We start from the raw sequence: 21,726 nt of genomic DNA on the forward strand, positions 1-21,726 counted from the left end.
GGAGGTGTGTGGGAGGGGTTGGAGGTGTGTGGGAGGGGTTGGAGGTGTGTGGGAGGGGGGAGGTGTGGGAGGGGAGGTGTGGGAGGGAGGAGGGTGTGTGGAGGGGAGGGTGTGGGGAGGGGTGTGTGGGGGAGGGTGTGTGGGGGAGGGTGGGGGGGTGTGGGGGGAGGTGTGGGGGGGAGGTGTGGGGAGGGTGTGGGGTGGAGGGGAGGGTATGTGGGGGAGGGTATGTGGGGGGAGGGTGGGGAGGGTGTGGGGGAGGTGTGGGGGAGGGGGGGGTGTGGGGGAGGGGTGGGGGAGGGGTGTGGGGGGGAAGGGGTGGGGGGGTGTGGGGGAGGGGTGTGTGGGGGGAGGTGTGGGGAGGGTGTGGGGGGGTGGGGGAGGGTGTAGGGGGAGGTGGGGGGGGTGTGTGGGGGTGTGTTGGAGGGGTTGGGGTGTGTGGGAGGGGGTAAAGTGGAAGTGTGAAGGTGTGTGTGTGTGTGTGTGTGAAGGTGTGTGTGTGTGGGAAGGTGTGGGGGGAGGGTATTGAGGTGTGTGGAGGGTGTGGGATGTGTGGAAGGAGGTATAGTGGGGAAGGAGGGTGTGGGGTGTGAGGGGAGGATAGAATTGGAAAGACATAAAGGAGTGTGTGTGCGTGTGTGTGTGTTAATTATGTTCAAAATGTTCACTACACATTAACCAATAGGAGGAAGTTCAAACACCCGTGGCATAAGAGAACACCTCACAGTGTCTGAAATTAAAACAGCGAGTCTTCACAGCTAGCATCAAACAGACCTTCAGCCAATCATCATCGTCATCATCATCCTCATCATCCAACACACAATAAATAACGGAGTCTCTCAACACACAGGTGACTCAGTGGCTAAACACATACACCTGGAGTAGTTTCCATTAGTCTGTTATTGTTGAGTGATTGCAGGGGGAGGAGGGGGATGCCAGCCTTATGTGATTGGTCAATGCTGGAGGCGCTTTTCACGATACAGTTGTGGACAAAATTCCCTGAACATTTGACACACACACACACACACACACACATACCTGCTGACTTTGTTGTCCTTGGCGTACTGTTCCTTAGCTTCGGGTTCCATCTCGGCCACCTTCAGCTCCAACACCCCGGAGAAGGGGATGAGGATGGCGCCTGGGTCGTTGGTATCAATCCACTCTTTGATCTTCACCAACCTGACCAAAACAAAGGAAAAATACAGTAATCATTAGGTGAAATATCCTCGGGTGCTTAATCTTCATGTGGGATAAAAGAGAACATTCAGAAACCATCACCTCCACAGACAGACAGACAGACAGATAGGTTAGATCTAATGGCTATGTCACCCGTCTATGAGAGAGGAACTAGGTTTATAAATATTTCAATGGGTTTAATTATTCAACATGGTGAGTGTGGGTGATCAATAGACCTCCAGATGTTCTATACACACACACACACACGAGGCTACTAAACCACACACACCCAGAGCCTCCTAAACCACTTCTTTATTTACACCCACACGAGAGGGCACACACGTTCAATAATGGTATTCTTGTTCACTGTTCAAATGTAAACACCGGGTAATAATACACTCCCCTCCTCTTAACATACACTGGGCAGAGTCGGAAATATCCCAGAACTTGATGGGTGACCGGACAAACACTGGGCAGACTCACAATATAATGCCTCCCGTATACTTAAAGAGAGATTGAACCAACAGGACAGGTTTTTTTTTTTTTAACCTTTGCTTCAACAGGTGTATCAAAATCTCTCTCTATTGACAACACCTGCATTTACCGTACACTGCACAGGTAATGATATATATGGAAATCATAGATGACGAATGATAACTGATTTTACACGTTGGTCATCCTGTTTCTATTTGCTCTATACACCTACTATTACTATGCTCTTGAGATCCAATGGTAGAGTAAATAAGTTAATTTCATCAGTAAGTATTAATCGATATTCTTTGCTGTTATTATTATTGTTATTATTAAACGTTTAAGAGCACTACAGTGATGGTGAGGTACTCGGTGTAACAGATAATGAGTAGTGACGAAGGTGAGGGGGTGAAGATGAAGAGGTACTGGATATAAAGATGCTGAAAATGAGGGGGAATATAATAATAAAGATGAATGGGGATGAATAATGAGGGAGAGACGAAGAATGAGAGGGGAGAAATGGGGACGGAAGGGAAGGGAGGAAGGAAATGAGGACAGAAGGAAAGGGGAAGAGATGGAACAGACAGTTAAATCCGTGGCACAATAACACAAGAGCCCACGCCACATGCTATACCCCAGAGAACAGGAAATTCGGGCAAGAATAATAGAGGCCTGACGTCACATAACAATGATAAGCCACACACGAAATGCCTCAAATATGCAAATCGTGTGCAAATGCTTAATGACGTGCCATCAGCAGCAAAATTGTAAAATAATTGAGGCACATATTGAGAAAGGGCGTATAGTGGAGGGAGGGGGGGGTCACGTGAGGGAGGGGAGAACGGAATGAGTGAGGGAGGGTTCGTGCTAGAGGAGGAGGGGGAGGAAGGAGGAAGGGGGAAGGGGGACGACACTGCACGAGCCAATTATCCAGGCGACCGTCGCTCCGTCCGTTGCCAAATACCCTCTAAATGCAAAACATTATCTGGAATTTACGCCCCAATATACTTCCCTGGTGGAGTTTTTATTACTGGGTTATGGAGCGCTGGGTATTTCTCCCGCGGCCGCCATCACTCAGGTGACAACTACAAGGCGAGGAGACCCATAAACAAGTAAAAAAAAAAGGAGTGGTATTGAGACGACTGGGTGGCAAGGGACTAGGGTTGCGTGGGAGCTCGGGGGAAAAATGTCGCCGCGCCTCCCGACCAATCAGAATTGTGGTTGACTCCTCCCCACCCTGCCCCTCGGCTAATCAACAACCACCCTCCCACCCTGCTCCCACCCACCAATCACGTTCTTTCACATCGACGATAATTACACTTTAATAATTGCCCTCGACTGGAAAAAATGAACCACTTATCCCTGCATGTCCTCCTCCAAAGTGTGTGTGTGTGGGGACACTGCCTGGACCACACTATTTACTAACCAATCAAAATTACATCAGTCAAAAAAAGATTAAGTAAAAAAATAAAATAAAAATAAAAATCAGATCCAACCAGTCAGAATATCACTTAACAATAATTAACTTAATACTCCCTATTTTTGTCTTTAACTCCACGACGAAAATTTATAGTATTTTTAAAAGCTAAATAATACCTTCTTCTTCACGTCATATTAAACTCCTATATTTACTTAATATTTATTCTCTTACATGCATGCCATCATCTTACAATTAAATTATACTGAGTCAAAACAAAAATCAAATAAAAACTATATCATTCTTTTTAAAACACATACAGTACACCCCAGGTACATCCATTATATATTAACTCAAATATCACGTTAATCCAAGAGGCCGCCATTCTTGAGGGAAGCGACACTAACGGCCACCACCTATTCTCTATCAGATTTATAGATATATTTGTTTCAAGGTGAGGTTAGGTGAGGTGAGGTGAGGTGAGGTGAGGTTAGATTAAGTCTTCCTTCACCACAGCTGTTTACTGTCTTAGTCATTTCTAATTCTACACCTTCCCTCACTGCCCACCTCCTATCATGCCCACCACCCCTCTTACTGCCCACCTCCTAACATGCCAAACACCCCTCTTACTGCCCACCTCCTATCATGCCCACCACCCCTCTACTGCCCACATGCCAAACACCCCTCCACCCAATCATGCCCACCACTCTTACTGCCCACCTCCCATCATGCCCACCAATTCTTACTGCCCCACCTCCTAACATGCCAAACACCCTCTTACTGCCCACCACCCCTCTTACTGCCCACCCCATCCATGCCCACCACCCCTCTTACTGCCCACCACCCATCCTACCCACCACCCCTCTTACCCCACTCCCATCATGCCCACCACCCCTCTACTGCCACCACCATCCTGCCCACCACCCCCCACCTATCATGCCCACCACCCCTCTTACTGCCCATCACCTATCCTGCCCACCACCTCTTACTGCCCACCTCCTATCTGCCCACCTCCAATCCTGCCCACTTCCTATCATGCCCACCACCCTCACTACCCACCACAGTCTTACTGTCACCTTATCCTGCCCACCACCACCACCTATCATGCCCACCACCCCCACCCGTCACTACCCACCTCCTGCCCTGTTCACCAAGACACAACCCATGTTAACAATAAATAAGATATCCTTCCTCTTTATTTAGTGACACTTAAATCTCACTGGAGGGATGTGACACTTGAATCTCACTAAAGGGATGTGACACTTAAATCTCACTGGAGGGATGTGACACTTAAATCTCACTGGAGGGATGTGACACTTGAATCTCACTAAAGGGATGTGACACTTAAATCTCACTGGAGGGATGTGACACTTGAATCTCACTAAAGGGATGTGACACTTAAATCTCATTGGAAGATGTGACACTTCCCACAAACCACAATGCACCGCTGAATGTAAAGTTGTGATAAAAACTTTTCACCATGACAAATACAGATTCAGGCCTAGATATCCTACTGATCTCAAAAGCTTAGGAGGAGAGAAGGAGTCAAGCAAGATTTCACTATAGTTCCATTTTATGTATTTTGAAACCCACCATATCAGGAAGGGATATCCTGTACTTCCAGAATACTTATCAAACTGGACTAACCTTCCTTGCTCTCCAAATCCACTTTGTGTAGTGTTGGAACCTCCTCATTCAGATCCAGTATTTCATCATAAAGGTTCTGGTTGAGGATTCAATGCCTTAATCCGGCAGACTTAATTAATATTCCTCTAAACAATGGCAATCAGGTGAGTCAGAGAAAAATTTTTAAGTGTGATCTTGATAAATTTTTCACTTGGGAGATGTTTCTTTTACAAGTCAGTATGGTAACCAGGGGATGGGTAGACCAGGGTAGTTAAGAATGGTAGGTAGAGTAGGAGGTGAGAGGTAGTGGTGTGAGGTGGGTGGGAGGTTGAGGTGGGTAGGAGGTGTGGTGGGCAGGACCTGAGGTGGGTATGGCAGGGTGTGAGGTGGGTGTGCAGGTGGGTGAGGTGGGTATGGCAGGGTGGTGGGCAGGACCTGAGGTGGGTATGGCAGGATGGTGGGCAGGACCTGAGGTGGGTATGGCAGGGTGGTGGGCAGGACCTGAGGTGGGTATGGCAGGGTGGTGGGCAGAACCTGAGGTGGGTATGGCAGGGTGGTGGGCAGGACCTGAGGTGGGTATGACAGAAAGGTGAGGCTTGTGTGATGTGAGTTAAGCAAGGATGAAACAAGTGTCTGGCCTTTGCAATATACACTGGCAGTAACAACTCAAACTTGTAAATAAATACTGTAGTTATGATGAAATGCACTATGGGCAAATACAAGTGTTATGAACCTGTAGTGACAAGAACAGCAAAAACAATACAGTGTTACGAATTGCTAGAACAAGAAAGAGTAACAGAAACACATTGTTACTTATGAATATGTAGTAACAAGAAGAGTAACAGAAACACAGTTATAAATATGAAGTAACAAAACAGAGTAACAATGAGCGACACAATGTTACTTATGAATATGTAGTAACAAGAAACAAGACAGTAGGAGCAATAAGACAGTAACAAGACAGTAACAGTAACAAGACAGTAACAAGACAATAACAGTAACACAGTCTGAAGGCAATAATAAAAACCGTGTGGAATAATGTAAATGGAGCGGCCAGACACTCTGTAGAAACAACACGAGAAAAATAGAGATCCGTCATCATCATCAGTGCATAGCATATCATTACCACGACCCCCGTACACCACCTTCAGTACCCAAGGCCAAGACTGGGTGTATTGCTCTCGGTCTTCCTTGGTTAATTTTCTTCCACACATTTAAGAAGACAATGAACATAATTTCCTTTACTATTTAAGAATAATAATAATAATAATAATAAGAGAAACATCATTAACTCCCCAGAAATTTTTAAAGAAAATGTAAAAAGAAAATGACCAATTCTGTCTTAAACTTCCCAGACAATTTTCTCTATCATCTAAGAAGTACAAGAAGAGACACACCACATCCCACAACACTTTCAACCTGAGAAACATTTCACATGAGGTAGGATACAAATGACTAAGTGACTGGTAATAAAAAACTGTGAAAAAAAAAGAAAAGAAATGGAAATGGAGGAAAACAAATGAAGGATGATAAAATTACTCAAATAATATTACTAATCTGTAGCTGTAACAAGGCCCAGTAAATTGCTTCAACTAGTTTGTTAGATGCAGTGACCTTGACCTTTATATATGTAACTCAAAAAAACCACACATGTGCTCTGACTGGTACTATAATGATGATATATTTCAGTCTCATGCAATCAATCCAAAACTATAAAAAATGAGTTACTCTGATTTGATTTCCAGCAAGACACTACGACCTCACAAATACACAGGTGTGATGTGTATGGTAGTGGCAATGTCTCGCAAGTTTCAAATCAATCCCTCCAGAATTGAGCGAATACATTTGTGTCAAGTTTCAGGTGACCATAAAAATAGAGGTAGGGTTAGTGTGAGTACTGTTGACACTATTCCTGAGCTAAATATTAGCAAATGAAATAAAAAAATTATTAGTGGAGGTAAAAAAAAGAAAAGAAAAAAGTTATGTATATTTGGTAATGTTTGAGTAATAAGGAAGATGAAGGTATTGTATATGCCAAAAGGAGGTGGTCCAATGTTTCATTTGTTTTGTAATTCCATATATTCCCCCAACTTCATGTCAACCCTTACCCCCTCTACAATTCTTTATTCTCCTTCGTGTTATTAAAAGACAGTCAATTATAATTCATGTTGTGATTTTGTTGGTTGTGCGTAATAAGAGGGTTTGTGGCCGTGCCCAATACAAGCCAGCAGGAGGGGATCTGGGAACTGTCAAGCTCTTAATGACACAACCTGTATTATCAGCCAGTGAGAGGGTTACCGGTCAAGCCCAGAACCAGGACAGGGAGGGAGTTGTGTAGGGGATGGAGCAGGTCATCTGGTGCTCCCTGAGTCGTTGGATCTGTACTGTAAAAGTTTTTCTTCTTCAAAATAGACTAAGGATGTCATGGGAACTCTTTTTGGTCCTCTATGTTTGTGGCTTCTACAACTAACAGTGTATAGGCAAATGTTTTTAGAGTTAGCAGCTTCAGGCAGAACTTTCCACACCTTGTTTACCTTATACAATGTAAGTATGGAGGAATCTGCAGGTACAGCTGTATTTGTGAGTGAAAATTCATCTCTCTAATATTCTTATGTACAATTTGTTTCCTAAGTCTTTTTGTCTATTTGAACTTTAATGAAGGCAGAAAGTTAGTAAAGTGTTGGTATCTGCAAGTGAGGTGACTGGTTAAAAGTGAAGGAATGATGCTAGGCCAGAACTAGGTAGTTTAGAAACCCTCTCTCCTCCCACTGTGTATATTGAGTCTATTTCCCACTGAGTAATAATAAGACATATCACATAAAGAAGAGAAAGTATAAACACTTACAGTAGTTGGCCCTGAAGTAGCCTTGCATGCCACTAACACACAACACACTAAGACCACATTATTGACATGTTATTGATGTTCTCATATGTGGGAACTTTTAACCCAGAAACTCTTTGATGACTACAAGTGTTGTGAATACAGAACAGTACTAAGGGGACAAGCACCACATCAGGGAGTTAACCCAACTACAGTATATTACTAAGGGATGGGAAAGTCCATATGTAAATAATTCTGATTTTACAAACTCCCATGTGCCACAGGTCTCCAGTGTTATATTAAACATTGAGGATATCCATATCTGACAACACTCAGGTCCTCCTTGTAGCATGGGTATAAAACCACTCTCATATATAAATTATTGAGAAACTGTCCCTGAGAAAATTTTAAGCCAATACCATATATATCAAGTGAAATAGCTGAAAGACTGTATAAACCAACTAGTTGAATCCCATGAAGTTCAACACCCTCATCATAGTAGTCTGAAGTTTTCACTAAAGGAACAATGAAAAGAAACTTTTACAAGAACCTCCGAAGGATTATCATCATCGTCACCATTTTACATCTATTTTCCACGCCTGTGTGGGTTACCCGTGATTACCTGTTTCCCTTCCTCTGCACGAGTTAAAGATGGAACGGGAATAAAAAAGGATTTAAACAAAAGAGAAGTAAAGGAAGAAACCAAATCCTCCTGAGCTAAAGTGGAGCTATCAAAGAAGAAAATCTCTAGGAACAGTTGGAAATCTAATTAAAAAAGCCTCCTATGTGAATTCTCCCCATTGAAATTCTTGTGTACAGTACAAACTGCCAACCCCACCCACTCTATACCTTAAACCAAGAAAGGGTTAAAGAACTAAAATATATGAGGAAGATAATTCATGCACCACCATCACCACCACCTTCTGTGTGTGTGTAGATCAGGTACAACATTACACCCTGCAACTCAAGACTCACGTAGCTTGAAGCAAAAGTCAAATTATTGTGAATCCGTCATCATTACAAAGCAGGAGTGTTATCTTTTCACCACTACATTTGCTTCCTAAAGATATAGTGAGGAAAAATATCTGTAATCAGTAATACAGTAGAGTGATCTGGGTACAGTACTCACCACTTGTTCTTCTTCCTAATAAAGTCCTTCTCAGACAAGTTGACCAGATAGATCATAGGTTTACTGGTGATAAGAAGGTGCTTATTCAACACCTCAATCTGGAAATAAATACACACAATTGATTACCAACCTCATCTTTATTTCCATCAATGTACTAATAGGAATCATCAACAGTAATCAGATAAAAAAAATAAAAAAAATTTACCCGTTAAGATTCTGATGAAATATTTGAGGATAAAGATGCATTGAACTGAATCATTTTGAAGTTCTTCCTCTGTTTTAAATCATATAAATTTTACACCCCTTTTATAATTTTAACTGTTCTATGTACAGGAAAGAGAACAGCATCTATTTTACTTGGACAAATTTCAGGGACCGTCACTATTCTGAAGTCACTCATTAAATGGTTCTTAGAATGAAATACCATGATAACAACCTCTTTCACACTCATCTTGAGGCAGGGAATGTGTATGACAGAATTAGTTACGATAAAAAAAATACCAATATGTGTTATGCGAATACAATTAATACCAACTGAAGACTGGGATTACTCAGGATGGATACGAAGCAAGACTACAATCAAGCCAAGATATACAATGTTTATATCACTAGTTTAAATGACTAGCTTAACTAATGCTGCTTACATCCCTGTTACTGCTCTACAACTCCACAACATGACAATAAGACGACATAAGGACTCACTCACCTCTCTGGTATCCCATTCGGCAAACCGCACGTGCTTCTTCTCGTCTTTCAAGAGATTTCTGACCTTACACACACAGTCATACTCAGGCTTCAGTTTCTTGTCTCCACCTCGCTCTGCCAGCTTAAACAGCTTATCATACACTGTCTCAATATACTCGATGTCCTGTAAAGAGAATTTTTTGACTGTAGAGATAAGGTATACAGTATATATAGGGTACAGTATACAGTATTCCCATATATAAATTACTGTGGCTTCATATAAATTGAACCTAACAGTAAGACAAACCTTTAATCGTAGTTCATCGAGGATAATTTCTAGATCTCGGACGGGGTTGACATCCCCTTCTACGTGGGTGACATCATCGTCGTCAAACGCCCCTGAAGCAAAATTATAAAACAATTATAGTACTTCACCAAGCAGACTTCAGCTATAGTATTTATCAAACACTTAGATCTTAATAAATTTAAAGGAAAAATGTAATATAATGATAAGCTCAAAACCACGCATGTATGTGTGAGTGTGTGTGTGTAACACCTGGTGATGTAGTGGAAGCACCTGAGATTGGCAATTCCCAAATTGTGGGTATATCCCGGGAATATTACTAATGAACTCTGAAGTTGGGAGTACAAAGGCTAGCATGACTGACAAATGGGACAAACACACTCAAGCTCACACATTCCCTATGGGAACTCTCAGTTATTATTATTATTATTATTATTATTATTATTATTATTATTATTATTATTATGCTTCCTCTTCTATTTCTTCACTGAGCCAGAACATAGACCTGAAGCCATATGACTTACCATTCTAACTTCATCAAAATTTGTGTTTTATGCTACAACATAGTTTACTTTACATTAAAGAGGTCACTACCACATGGTGAATTCAATCACAAAGCGAGTCATTTTTGGTGGCTGGGCACTTACAATTAATGGATTAACATTACAAATATTTATCTATATCCTACAAGCCACTTTTACAATGGCTATAGATGTTCACTGAAAATGTGTCACAAGCTTAGCACACGGCACGATATTAGTTAAACAAGGATGTGTCAGAGAACTGCACTTTAAAAAAAACTCCTTGCAGAGAACAAAAATCAAGATAGTCACACCTAAGGCAAGAGCTCTTTTGGAATCTAGTCCAACTCCTAATCTCGGGTGGGACAGAAGCACAGACAAACAGACAAATGAAAATCAATATACTTCCATGCAAACACAAAGAAGCACAATAAATGGAAGAACTAGAGTATTAACCTAAAAGTATTATCAAGCCAGGAAAGGAATACTGTACAAGGACAACAACATACTGTAGCTACAATGTAAAGACAAAAATCTGTTGGAAAAATATTAATAAAAATCCCTTACATATATAAAGAAAGCGAGTAATAAAACACGAGTGTCATACGGGTTAGATTAAGCGACAACACTACAGACCAAGAGGTTACGTGAAGTTATGGGCTTGGGTAACTTACGGGTGAGATGGAAGAGAGCGTCACAGGCCTTGATGTGTGAGAGGAAGGCATTTCCCAGGCCTTGTCCCTCAGCTGCACCCTTCACCAGACCAGCAATGTCAGTCACATTCAGAAATGCTGGCACTTTGCTACAAAATGTGAACGAATGGAAAAATAAAACATTAATTAGACGAGTGTGATGATATTCATAAGCATAAAAAGGAAAAGTATAAAGTTAAATACACAATTACCTTCAACAATCATCATACTTAACCTACCTGTCAATTAATGTGAGGCTGATGAACTTGCACTAAACACATAATATATTTCTTTTCATTCTCACCATAAACGTATGGTTGGCAAATCTGTATTGTATGTGTATTTGTCTTTGTATGAGGCTATAATCATTTACAAACACATATAAGAAGGAAGTAGAGAGATTTTAATGACTATGCCCATCATATAACCATCTATAATCCTCAGCGAATTCGTGTATAAATATTCAGGCATCATTAAAAGTGGATCAACGACACTTGGTTTTCTATCATCTGTTTCAATCTCATGTGCTGTGATGAAATTCTTGTCACCCTCACATCAAAATAAACAAAATAAGATAAGTTTTATGTGTTTAATGTAATTTACTAATGTTTTGGTCATGTTGATAGACTATACACTGATGTCATGTTTCTGTGAGAGCAAATACAGATGCCAACACTATATTTTTTTTGGGTGGCAATACCTGATAATTATTATACGCTATGCTCAGGTTATTGCAATTTATTTAAAGGTCACATCTTCTCTTTTCCCTTTCTTTTTCTCCCCCTCTCTCTCATTTTTTCTTTCCCCTTTCCACTCTTTTTTTTATTGTCTTTCATTCTCAAGTTCTCTTTCTTGGGTAATTTTCTCATTTTGTGTCTATTTACATTTTCCTTTCCCTCTCTCTTTCTTATTTTCTGGTTCCTCTATTTCTCTGTCTTCCACCCCTCTTTCTTTTATTCCTATCACTTTTTTCTGTTGTTCTCTCTTTCTCATTCACTCTTTATCTCTCTAATTCATTCTCTTTTCCTCGCTTTTCTCTCTAGTTTAGCATGACAGACCCATAAGTACATCCTATCCATGTTGTTGTTACTCTGATGAACAAAATCTCACAGCTCTCAAGAATAGATGGATTACTGTTAAGAAAAATGAGAATGAAAAAAATGATACAAGTAAACTGAAACCATAAAAAGAATATATTTACTGGTCTCAAGAAGAAGGAGAAGAGGAGGAGAAGGAGAAGAAGGAAGAGGTGGAGGAGAAAAACAAGGAGGAGAAAAACAAGAAGGTAAAAAAAAATGTGGCTACTTAACAGAACAGCTTATCAGTGTGACCAGTGAAGGAGAAATCCCCAAGGGGAGAATATTATCAGAAGTAACAATCCAACACAGCATCTCGCCAAAGTTTCAAAACATAGCGACAGCCATCCAATCTACTAATCACCTTCACAATCATTAAAATGCTTTCCAACACTCATGAATGAATTACAACAACAATAATAAACAAATAGATGTGGATAAAAAAAAGTTCATCTGAAGATTATCCCCGTTTAATTCACCTTGAGATTAACCATCCTAGCATTAATCTGAGCTAACCCCCCCCTCCCCCCAAGTAGTAATAGGGTGGTTAATTATCAGGTGAAATAAGCTGGGGGGGGGGGATGGCTAATCTTCATGTGATTCCCCAAACAAGGAAAAAAATCAGGGACTTCCTTACCTGACAGGTTTGTGGAAGTCGCACAAATAGTCAAATCTTGCATCCGGCACGGGAACCCTACGTGCAGGAAAATGGTTGGTCAATGGTTTGATTAAATGCCTCGTACAGTACCACATCTCACTATACGACACAATGGTTAATATACAAACTACATAAATATTGGGTTACCGTTTATATATTCAAAAAATTTTCCTCCCTAAATATTTCCCTCGCTCAACTCTATTCATTTTAGTATCTGTTCTGGTCATCAAAGGTTTTATGGGATACTAATTAATGTTTCATAAAATATATAAACATTCATAAGTATCATCCTAGTTTGCTTTTAAATACAGCAGCCAATACAAATATCACGTTACTTAAAATACTCAACAATGACGAAAAGCTAAAATCAAACCTTAAATATTTCCCTTCCCTTTACATGTACAGTAGTTTCAAACACTATAGCTGAGACCTCCATATCATAATACACATCACCTTATGAGTCAGTCTGAGGAATGATTTAAAGTCAAGCCAAGCAAAAGGAATGTGGCACCTTTATAGCAATACAAATATCTTCTCTGAACACCCCCACACACACACTTCTACAGACACACATGTGGACACTGACACTACCTCAACCAAACTAACCGTAGATACCACAAAACTACCTTTATACCTTGACAAGCCTGAGTGTGATGACTTTATAATAGGGTCTGGCTTACACTAAAATCACACATACACAGCCATCAAATTGCAGCCTACTGTCGTGGTGATTACAGGTTAAGGTAAGACTGGTCGGAGTCGCACAGAGGGCCAGGAAGAGGCCTACTTAAACTTAATTAGGGAGGATGGTCTTTTGTATGTGAACAATGATAAACTACACCTTTATGTTACTTGTCTATTTGGGTTATCTTATAATCCCCCCGTGCACATATACACACACACACACAAAGCACCCCCAGACACACACACAAAAACAGATTTATAAAATGTCTTTAAATTAATGCATCAGTATCTAAAGTAAGTAAAAGATCTATAGTCATGTTATTCAAGAGATGGTTATTTTGTATGGTCGATACTGAAATGAATAAAAAAAATATGCATGTTTAAGTCATTAACAAATCATGAATACATTTATGGTACAAGTAAATTATCTATCATTTTTAATCTTAATGTACAGTCATAATTGTACTTTACTAACAAACTGCTACCTCATGCACAACCAAGCTTCATTTCCCATATCCAATCATAATTATAATATATCGTACAGGTGTATTTTTAAGACAAACCGCTGATACATATGTTGCTGTATTATGGTAAGTTGTAGTGAGGCGAGTCAATTGTCTCATTCAAGTAATTTTCTTGTATACAATGCTAATGATGTGTTGTATGAAGCAGTGGACAAACTATTATTGTTTATCTTTATCCATCACTTATATGCATGTTAAAATGAACAATACTGTGTAAAGATATTTTTGTTGTCTTCAGTAACAAGTAACAACCACTAGATATATAAATACAGTACTGAATGTTATTTAAGATCTAGACAGACAGACAGATGGATGGATGGACAGAAGTAATTTTATACAATTGAACATACAAAAACTGGCTGTTTTTACCATGTACAGTATAGTCTTTTTTGTATCCTGTACACAATTCACTGTAAATACTGACAGAGCTTGTTATTACACCACAAATTTAAAGAAAAAAATCCATCTCGTCATCATCGTCACCATTGACATTTTACGGCCATTTTCCGCACATTCAAAACAGTGACACCTACAATACTATATACTAAATCTGATCCATAGAAACTCCTTGTACTTTTTGCAGGTGAGGTTAGGTAAGCTAAAAAGTGTATTGGATACTTATTTTCATTTGGATCAATGGTACAGAAGGGGAAGTTCTCAGCATGTGCCGATGACTTGGTCAAGACATTGAAGAAGGTCGACTTGCCAACATTTGGAAGACCCACAATGCCGACCTTCAAATTAGTCCCCACTCGACCAATCAGAGGCCTGGGTTCAGGAGCAGCAACCTTTTTGGGAGGCATTTCCAGTACTGTAAGGAAGCGCAACAATCAATATTGATTTCCCGTAATGGAAAATATACCGGTATTCTAATACAGTATACTGTATATACACATTTCAAAATTATTCAATTCTATAACTGATAATATTTTGGAAACATCCTTATCACAGGTAATATGATGATGATAATACATTATTGTTATCTAAAAACCACATCTTATAAGAACAAAGAAAAAATGATGTGTCCTACAGACCAATCTCTGACTGCAACCATCTTTGTGAAAAACGGAGCATTATGGAACTAAACATACTAATGTCCACTTGTACAATATATAAAACTATTGAAATATAAATCAAATAAAGCATGTCTGAAAATATACCAGGTATTGTATGGGTAAAATTCAAAAGAAACATCATGAAAATACAGTTCTGTACTATACAAGAGGGAATTCAAACAAAATACAAAACAAATTAAAACACTTATTACAATATATCTGATCCCGACCATTAACTACTGTACTTTAAATACTCTTGTATTATTTAACATCAGAAACAAACTTTATTTACATAAATTTACGAGGATCTTTACATTAAATTACTTCTTACACAAAAGACGCACAAGAATACATGGGAGTGAAGCAAGGAATCTATGCACTATAAGAAAAAAAAATTAGATGGAAAAGAACTGATACACTTGAGAACAATATATGGGGTAAATAAGAAAGAGAATGACAAATTAGGTTCAGGGGTGGAAGTGAAAGAATTGAGAGTTTAAGGTTCATTAAAACTGATACTGTCATAGCCTCTGCTTCACATGAGTACTGTACAAAGCAGGTGGACCTCAGGTATTTGGTGACAGGTGATGATTGTTCCCAAAGATATAGTAAAATCGCGAGGAAAAAATCGATTGAAAAATCATAATAAATTACACAATTTAGCTATGAAAGTTTTCTTAAATTTAAATACAGGTATAATAATTTTTATATGAACATGGTACCTGCAATAGTCTAGGACATTGGTCTATATTAACCAGCTACCTAATGAAAAATGTAATGGTGACATATCTGCACTTCAACTGTTGACAAATGCTTCCCAGTGACCAACTGACTGCTAAGTGACGGAACACTTCCCGGAGACCTTACCACATCAAATTACCAGATCAAACCGAACTTAAAATAATATTCTTTGATCCTAGGATACGTACATTCATATTATTTCAGGTAAAAAATATAACATAACATTTTCTGGGAGTGTTTGTGTGTATGGAAACGATGCTGGGAAGCTTTTGCATGCATTGCCAAATTAATATTTATAAAACTGCAAATTTTTATCCTTTTGGGGGACATCCTTAACATAAAAATTCATTTATCATCACCCATACAAACATTTCCTAAAGTTCCGGTTTCTTAGTGAGTGCAAAATAGAGACTTGAATTTCTGTGAACAGTTCCCGCTCACGTAAACAGTTGCAAAGACGGTGATGTCAGGTGGCATCTTAATTTACGGAAAAACTAAGAAAAGAGTAATTCCTCCGCCTGATTTGGATTATCCTTCATATAAGAAGTAAATTTTGCTTAATATATTTGTATCCGAGTGCCCCAGACCTCTCTCGTAGACTATTACCAGTTAAATTAATTCTTCGTATATTTTTTGTCATTTTAGTCTCTTTGCAACTATTTTATCACTGTTAAATCATGTATATATAATGTACCTTTATATTTTACATGACATTGTGTTATGTAATGGCATCACTCACACTATTAGCTAAGAATGATAAATGTACGAAAGGTCTTGCCGCATAAATTTCAATCGGAAGAAAAAGATTATAAAATACCTATGTACCCTAACACAGGGAAGATTATTAGCTTCATATTATTTTTTATTTTATCTATTTACTTGGAACTATGACCCCACATTCCATTCTTACAAATCCAATATCCGTAGATGGAGTAATACCGTACCCTAGGAGAAATAAAGACTTCCGATTATTGTGTTATCCTCGGAGTTCACTAACAATATATACGACCGGTAAACACTCCGTATTTGTAACTATCGTTCATACCCATACTGCATTTTATTGTACATGTGATAAATTCCTAATAAAATCAAACAATGTCAGCATTTAAAATACAAATATGTCATGAATTACTGTCATATAACGTCCACTGAAGTGTAAAAGTACAGTATATGTTTTTAATAATGATTTAAAAGACTTATAATGAATGTAAAATACAATGGACATATATTTTTCTCTTCCATTCACATATACAGCGGTACAACGAATTACCCAAATGTACCCAAAAGTATATTAAATCAGGGTAAAATCTTAACGAATATCTGTTTTACATCAATAAATCCTGATTAATAATGTTTTCATTGAAATGTAGTCAAAATAATGAAATAATAAACAGCGAAAAACGTTAAATTCCAAAGAGTCACCTATCCAAAATGGAGATATAATTACCGATGTTTCTGTTACTTTGGGGTATGTAACATAGCCGTAGGATTTACTTTTCCTTAGGTTAGGTTAGGTTAGATTAGGTTAGGTTAGGTTAGGTTAGGTTAGATTAGGTTAGGTTAGGTTAGGTTAGGTTAGCGAAGTGCATCACGATGGATCTGAGTTATCTCCCTTGTTCACGAACTCTTTGGTATTTAGCGTTCGCCAATACTGAAAGTTTTTCGCTGTTTATTATTTCACGTTACAAATTATTTTTACAAAATTACACTAAAAATATTATTAAACATGTTTTGTGTATGTATAACAGATATTAGTTAAGATTTTACCCTTATTTGCTATACTTTTGGGTACTTTTGGGTAATTAGTCAGACCCCTTTTGGGTAATTAGTGGCTCCCCATATACAATATACACTCTACATGGAGAAATTCCTTAATTACTTTCTAAAATAAAATAATTCATCCATATGTGAAGCAAGGACTCAGTTTTTAATACCTATACTAAATTATACTTTATATTATACCCAGTAACATATTTAAAAGGCAAGAGAATAATATTTATATACATTAAAACCCCCAAATAAGACACAGCCGACATGTTTAAATACAAGATAATAATATTTACATATATTTAAAACCCCAAAGTAAAGAAGACATTTTTAAAAGCAAGATATTAATATTTACATGTAATTTAAAACCCCAAATAAGAGACAGTCATTTAAGGTTTTTAATATCAATAACCACACCCAAGTAAGTCCTAATTTTCACAGTTAACTTTGTAGTTTATTAGTTTCATTATAAATCTTTTAAGACACAAGGTAAAGATGGTTAAGTTATTTGGTTTAATATGACCAAACCTTCCACGTCTGTTGGGAATCTCTCTAATAATCCTATATCCCATCTCACTGTGGATTGAAAGATGTGTCATTATAAAGATATTATAACTAAATAGTGAGAATTAAGGTAATATTTGATATATCTTGGTGATAAACAGTTTATTTTACCTATTTTCTACAACTGGAAGGACGGGGCCCCGGCACCATAACAAACCCAACGTGGGAGAGACAGATGACGGATAAATATTTTGTTATGTATCTTTCTCAAACCTAAATCATTATAGAAATTATTCACATAATTATGAAGAAACTTTTTATAGGAATTTTAATGTATGATATTCATTTGGAGTCAGGAGAAAGTTCTTAATATTTTATATACTGAGGGACCAGGTCTATAAAACCAATGTTGTAAACTGGGATTTTTCTTATACTTTAACTTTATTTCAAGCTAAACGTGGGAATGAAAAATCTTAAGTTGTATCTGATGTTAAAATTTTTCCATCACAAGCTTTCAGATGATTGTTATTCTTGATCACGTCAGATTTTTTTTTTTTTAGTCTATGTTACTCCTACATAATGCACACTACAAATGACTTGGATTCTGTCTTATCATTTCTTAATAAGAGTGTCTCCGTTTCATTAAAAATACTCGTTAACGATTATTATAACTTAGAAAAATTATTTCAATGTTTCTCAATCACAAGGGTTCAGTTGACTGCCGAGGGTGTGACAGTGGGAGGGAGGGAGGGAGGTGGATGCCGGGCCCCACACCCACATACATATATTTAGTTTTCTTATTTAGTTTTAAAGTAACAGGCTGGAGGGTAATACTAGGAGGCTGGCGTGTGTGTGTGAGGGCCCAGCAACAAGGATATAAAGGCACATACACAATGCATATCGTTTTATGAGAGACCGAGAAATCGTAATTCTTTCACTAGATGAAAATTACCATTGTAACTATTTATAGGGACCTACACAGCCACCGATACTTTAAAATTTTTCCTTAATAAATGATAATAATTAACGACTCAACCTGAAAAAATAACTATAATTTAATCTGTAAACGCGAGAAGGAAGAATTTCTGAGTTAAGAGAATTTGTTTAGGTAAATTCTCCAGGCAAGGCTGAACAAGGAGTAAGATGATTCCCTATTTCTTTGTTTTATCAGGATCTGTAGAAGCACTTTACAAACACAAGGGAGGTAGGTTAGGTTAGGTTATGTTAGCGTTTGGGTGGTTCATCTTCAGGTGATCCACGTAATGTAACTGTCTTCAGAAGGACATCCAGACAGCTGTGGCCGCGAGGAAGTGATGAAATTGCCAGGGGACGTTTGTGACAGCTGTGGGAGCTGTTAATTGGCCATAAAATGTTGAAACTTATGTGATGAACAGCTGATTGTCTTAAGCTGCGAGTGGAAGCTTTGCAAAGTTATAGGTGAGGTGATGGACAGCTGCACAGGGCCATCTCTCCCTCATCCTGGCCACCACCCACACTGGCCTCTCCTCCCTCACCTTGACTACCACCCACACTGGCCTCTCCTCCCTCACCCTGGCCTCTCCTCCCTCACCCTGACCTCTTCTCCCTCATTTACCTCTCACCTCACCCTGACCACCACCCACACTGGCCTCTCCTCCCTCACCCTGGCCTCTCCTCCCTCACCCTGACCTCTTCTCCCTCATTTACCTCTCACCTCACCCTGACCACCACCCACACTGGCCTCTCCTCCTTGGCCACCACCCACAACGGCCTCACCACCACCCACAAGGGCCTCTACCCTACCTTGCCCCCAGAGTACCAGAGAAAACACACACACACACACACACACACACACACACACACACACACACACACACACACACACACACACACACACACACACACACACACACACACACACACACACCACAAAAAGGAAAGGAAAAAGAAGACTTCGTGATACAATATTTTTCTCATGTTCAATTCTATGTTAGTGAGATGAGTTGGGAGGTGTGTACTTAGGTTAAGCCTCGAGGCCCCAACAGCTAAGGTCATTTCCAGGGAGTGAGTGGATTGATGTCATCACTTGGGGCCCAGGATCCACTGACATTCGTAAAATATCTGGTGATGTGAGAATGCCTTAGATTATCTCGTAGTAGTGTGTTTGCTTAGGTGGTTTATGATTATTTTGATGATCTAAAACTATTGATAGTTTCATGTCTTTGTTGTAGATGTTGTTGTTGTTATTGATTTTGTTGTTGATGTTGTTGATGTTGTTGTTGATGTTGTTGTTGATGTTGTTGTTATATTTGTTGTTGATGTGGTTGTGTTTATAGGTAAATATCGTGCCTGTAGACCAGAATCTGTAGATACGACTGTTATATATTGTACACGGGGATGACTTTCCTACATGAGGTGTCTACATAAAGCAATAATCTATCACTTGATGGTGGTTCATAGATCTTGATGTTGATACTGATTCAAAAGCTGAAAATATTAAGCTGTTCCATAAACTTTGGTTCCTTTAAAAGTATATAGAGTTTTTCCATGCTTAAAGAGAAAATATTAACCGGATCAAGTGAAGATTAATCTCCAGTTTATTTTATTTTAAGATTAACCGCTAAAATTAAGGGGAGTTAATCTTAAGGCGATTTTATACTCTTCTAGGAACATGACAAAACAAACTAATGTAGACAATATACCGAGAGGCTATCAGTCGTGTCTGGGTGTGTCACGAGGGGAAAAAAAAACCACTGAACGCAAAGATGTTTGAAGCGTGTCTAGACAGCGGACTCAAGAAGACAAAAAAAAACCCACAAACACAAAAACACAGAAAAACACAGAAAAACACAGAAAAACAAAAACAAAAAAGCAAAATATGCGTCATGGGTCTTTTGGTGTACTTGATAAAAGAAAAATTATTGTGTTTTTGTGTTTGATTCTGTGTCCAAATTCTCAATGTTTGTATGTGTTAAATTTTATCTCTTGTTTGGGATAATAGAATACAATTATTTACGTTAGTTTTAATGCACTTTTGATGTGATTTAGGATAGTAATTTTCTACGGAGATATCTGTTAGCTAGTGAGATGCATCCTAGTAGTATCAGTTAGGTAGTGAGGTGCATCCTAGTAGTATCAGATAGCTAGTGAGATGCATCCTAGTATATAAAAAAAAACCAGACGAATTATCGGAACCCCCCTGAGAACCCACTAAGAACCCTTGAGAACCTATGTGAATCCTTGAGAACCCCTGAAGGACCCCAGAAAACCCATATGAACCCTCGAGAACCCACATGAACCCCACGAAAACCCATATGAACCCCAGAAAACCTATGTGAACCCCAGAGAACCCATAATATCCCCGACGAACCCATGAGAAACCCCTTGAGAACCTCCGAGAACCATGAGAAACCGAGTTCAGATATGTTCTCACGTCCCAAGAAAGAGTGAAAACAACTTGCAAGCATTTCTGAGAATCCGTATATTATTTTTATTTTTTTATTTTTTCATTTGACGTTACTTAGAGACCGTGTGTGTGTGTGTGTGTGTGTGTGTGTGTGTGTGTGTGTGTGTGTGTGGCTGGAGGTGCATGATGGTGGATTGGACAACAGTCTGTGTGTGAGGCAGGACCAAAACACTACACACACACACACACACACACACACACACACACACACACACACACACACACACACACACACACACACACACACACACACACACGTTACCCTCAAGCAAATAGCGAAAATGTTGGTGTTTATTTCTTCTTGTTAGTCTACGTACACTGTGTATGTATTAGAGAATGAGTGAAAGATGAGAATATTGTACACACACACACATGTACACACGACCATATACATGCACACAAGACCCACCCACATATATACAACACGACCC

At 38.9% G+C, this 21,726-nt stretch overlaps 1 protein-coding gene across 1 annotated transcript in view; it reads right to left on the minus strand.

Annotated features, from left to right (window-relative positions):
* The window catches only part of LOC121863583 (obg-like ATPase 1), a 31,406-nt gene extending 13,295 nt beyond the window's left edge, over positions 1–18,111 (minus strand). The window contains 8 exon segments of the mRNA XM_042362301.1: positions 1,039–1,179; positions 8,641–8,738; positions 9,347–9,508; positions 9,632–9,723; positions 10,824–10,951; positions 12,555–12,615; positions 14,406–14,594; positions 18,022–18,111. Coding sequence (XP_042218235.1) covers positions 1,039–1,179; positions 8,641–8,738; positions 9,347–9,508; positions 9,632–9,723; positions 10,824–10,951; positions 12,555–12,615; positions 14,406–14,586 — 863 coding nt within the window. The 5' untranslated portion in view covers positions 14,587–14,594; positions 18,022–18,111.
* Between the last annotated feature and the right edge of the window lie 3,615 nt (positions 18,112–21,726).

The sequence above is a fragment of the Homarus americanus genome, unplaced genomic scaffold, assembly GCF_018991925.1.
Source record: "Homarus americanus isolate GMGI-L3 unplaced genomic scaffold, GMGI_Hamer_2.0 scaffold41366, whole genome shotgun sequence".
In the NCBI taxonomy this organism is placed as follows: domain Eukaryota; kingdom Metazoa; phylum Arthropoda; class Malacostraca; order Decapoda; family Nephropidae; genus Homarus; species Homarus americanus.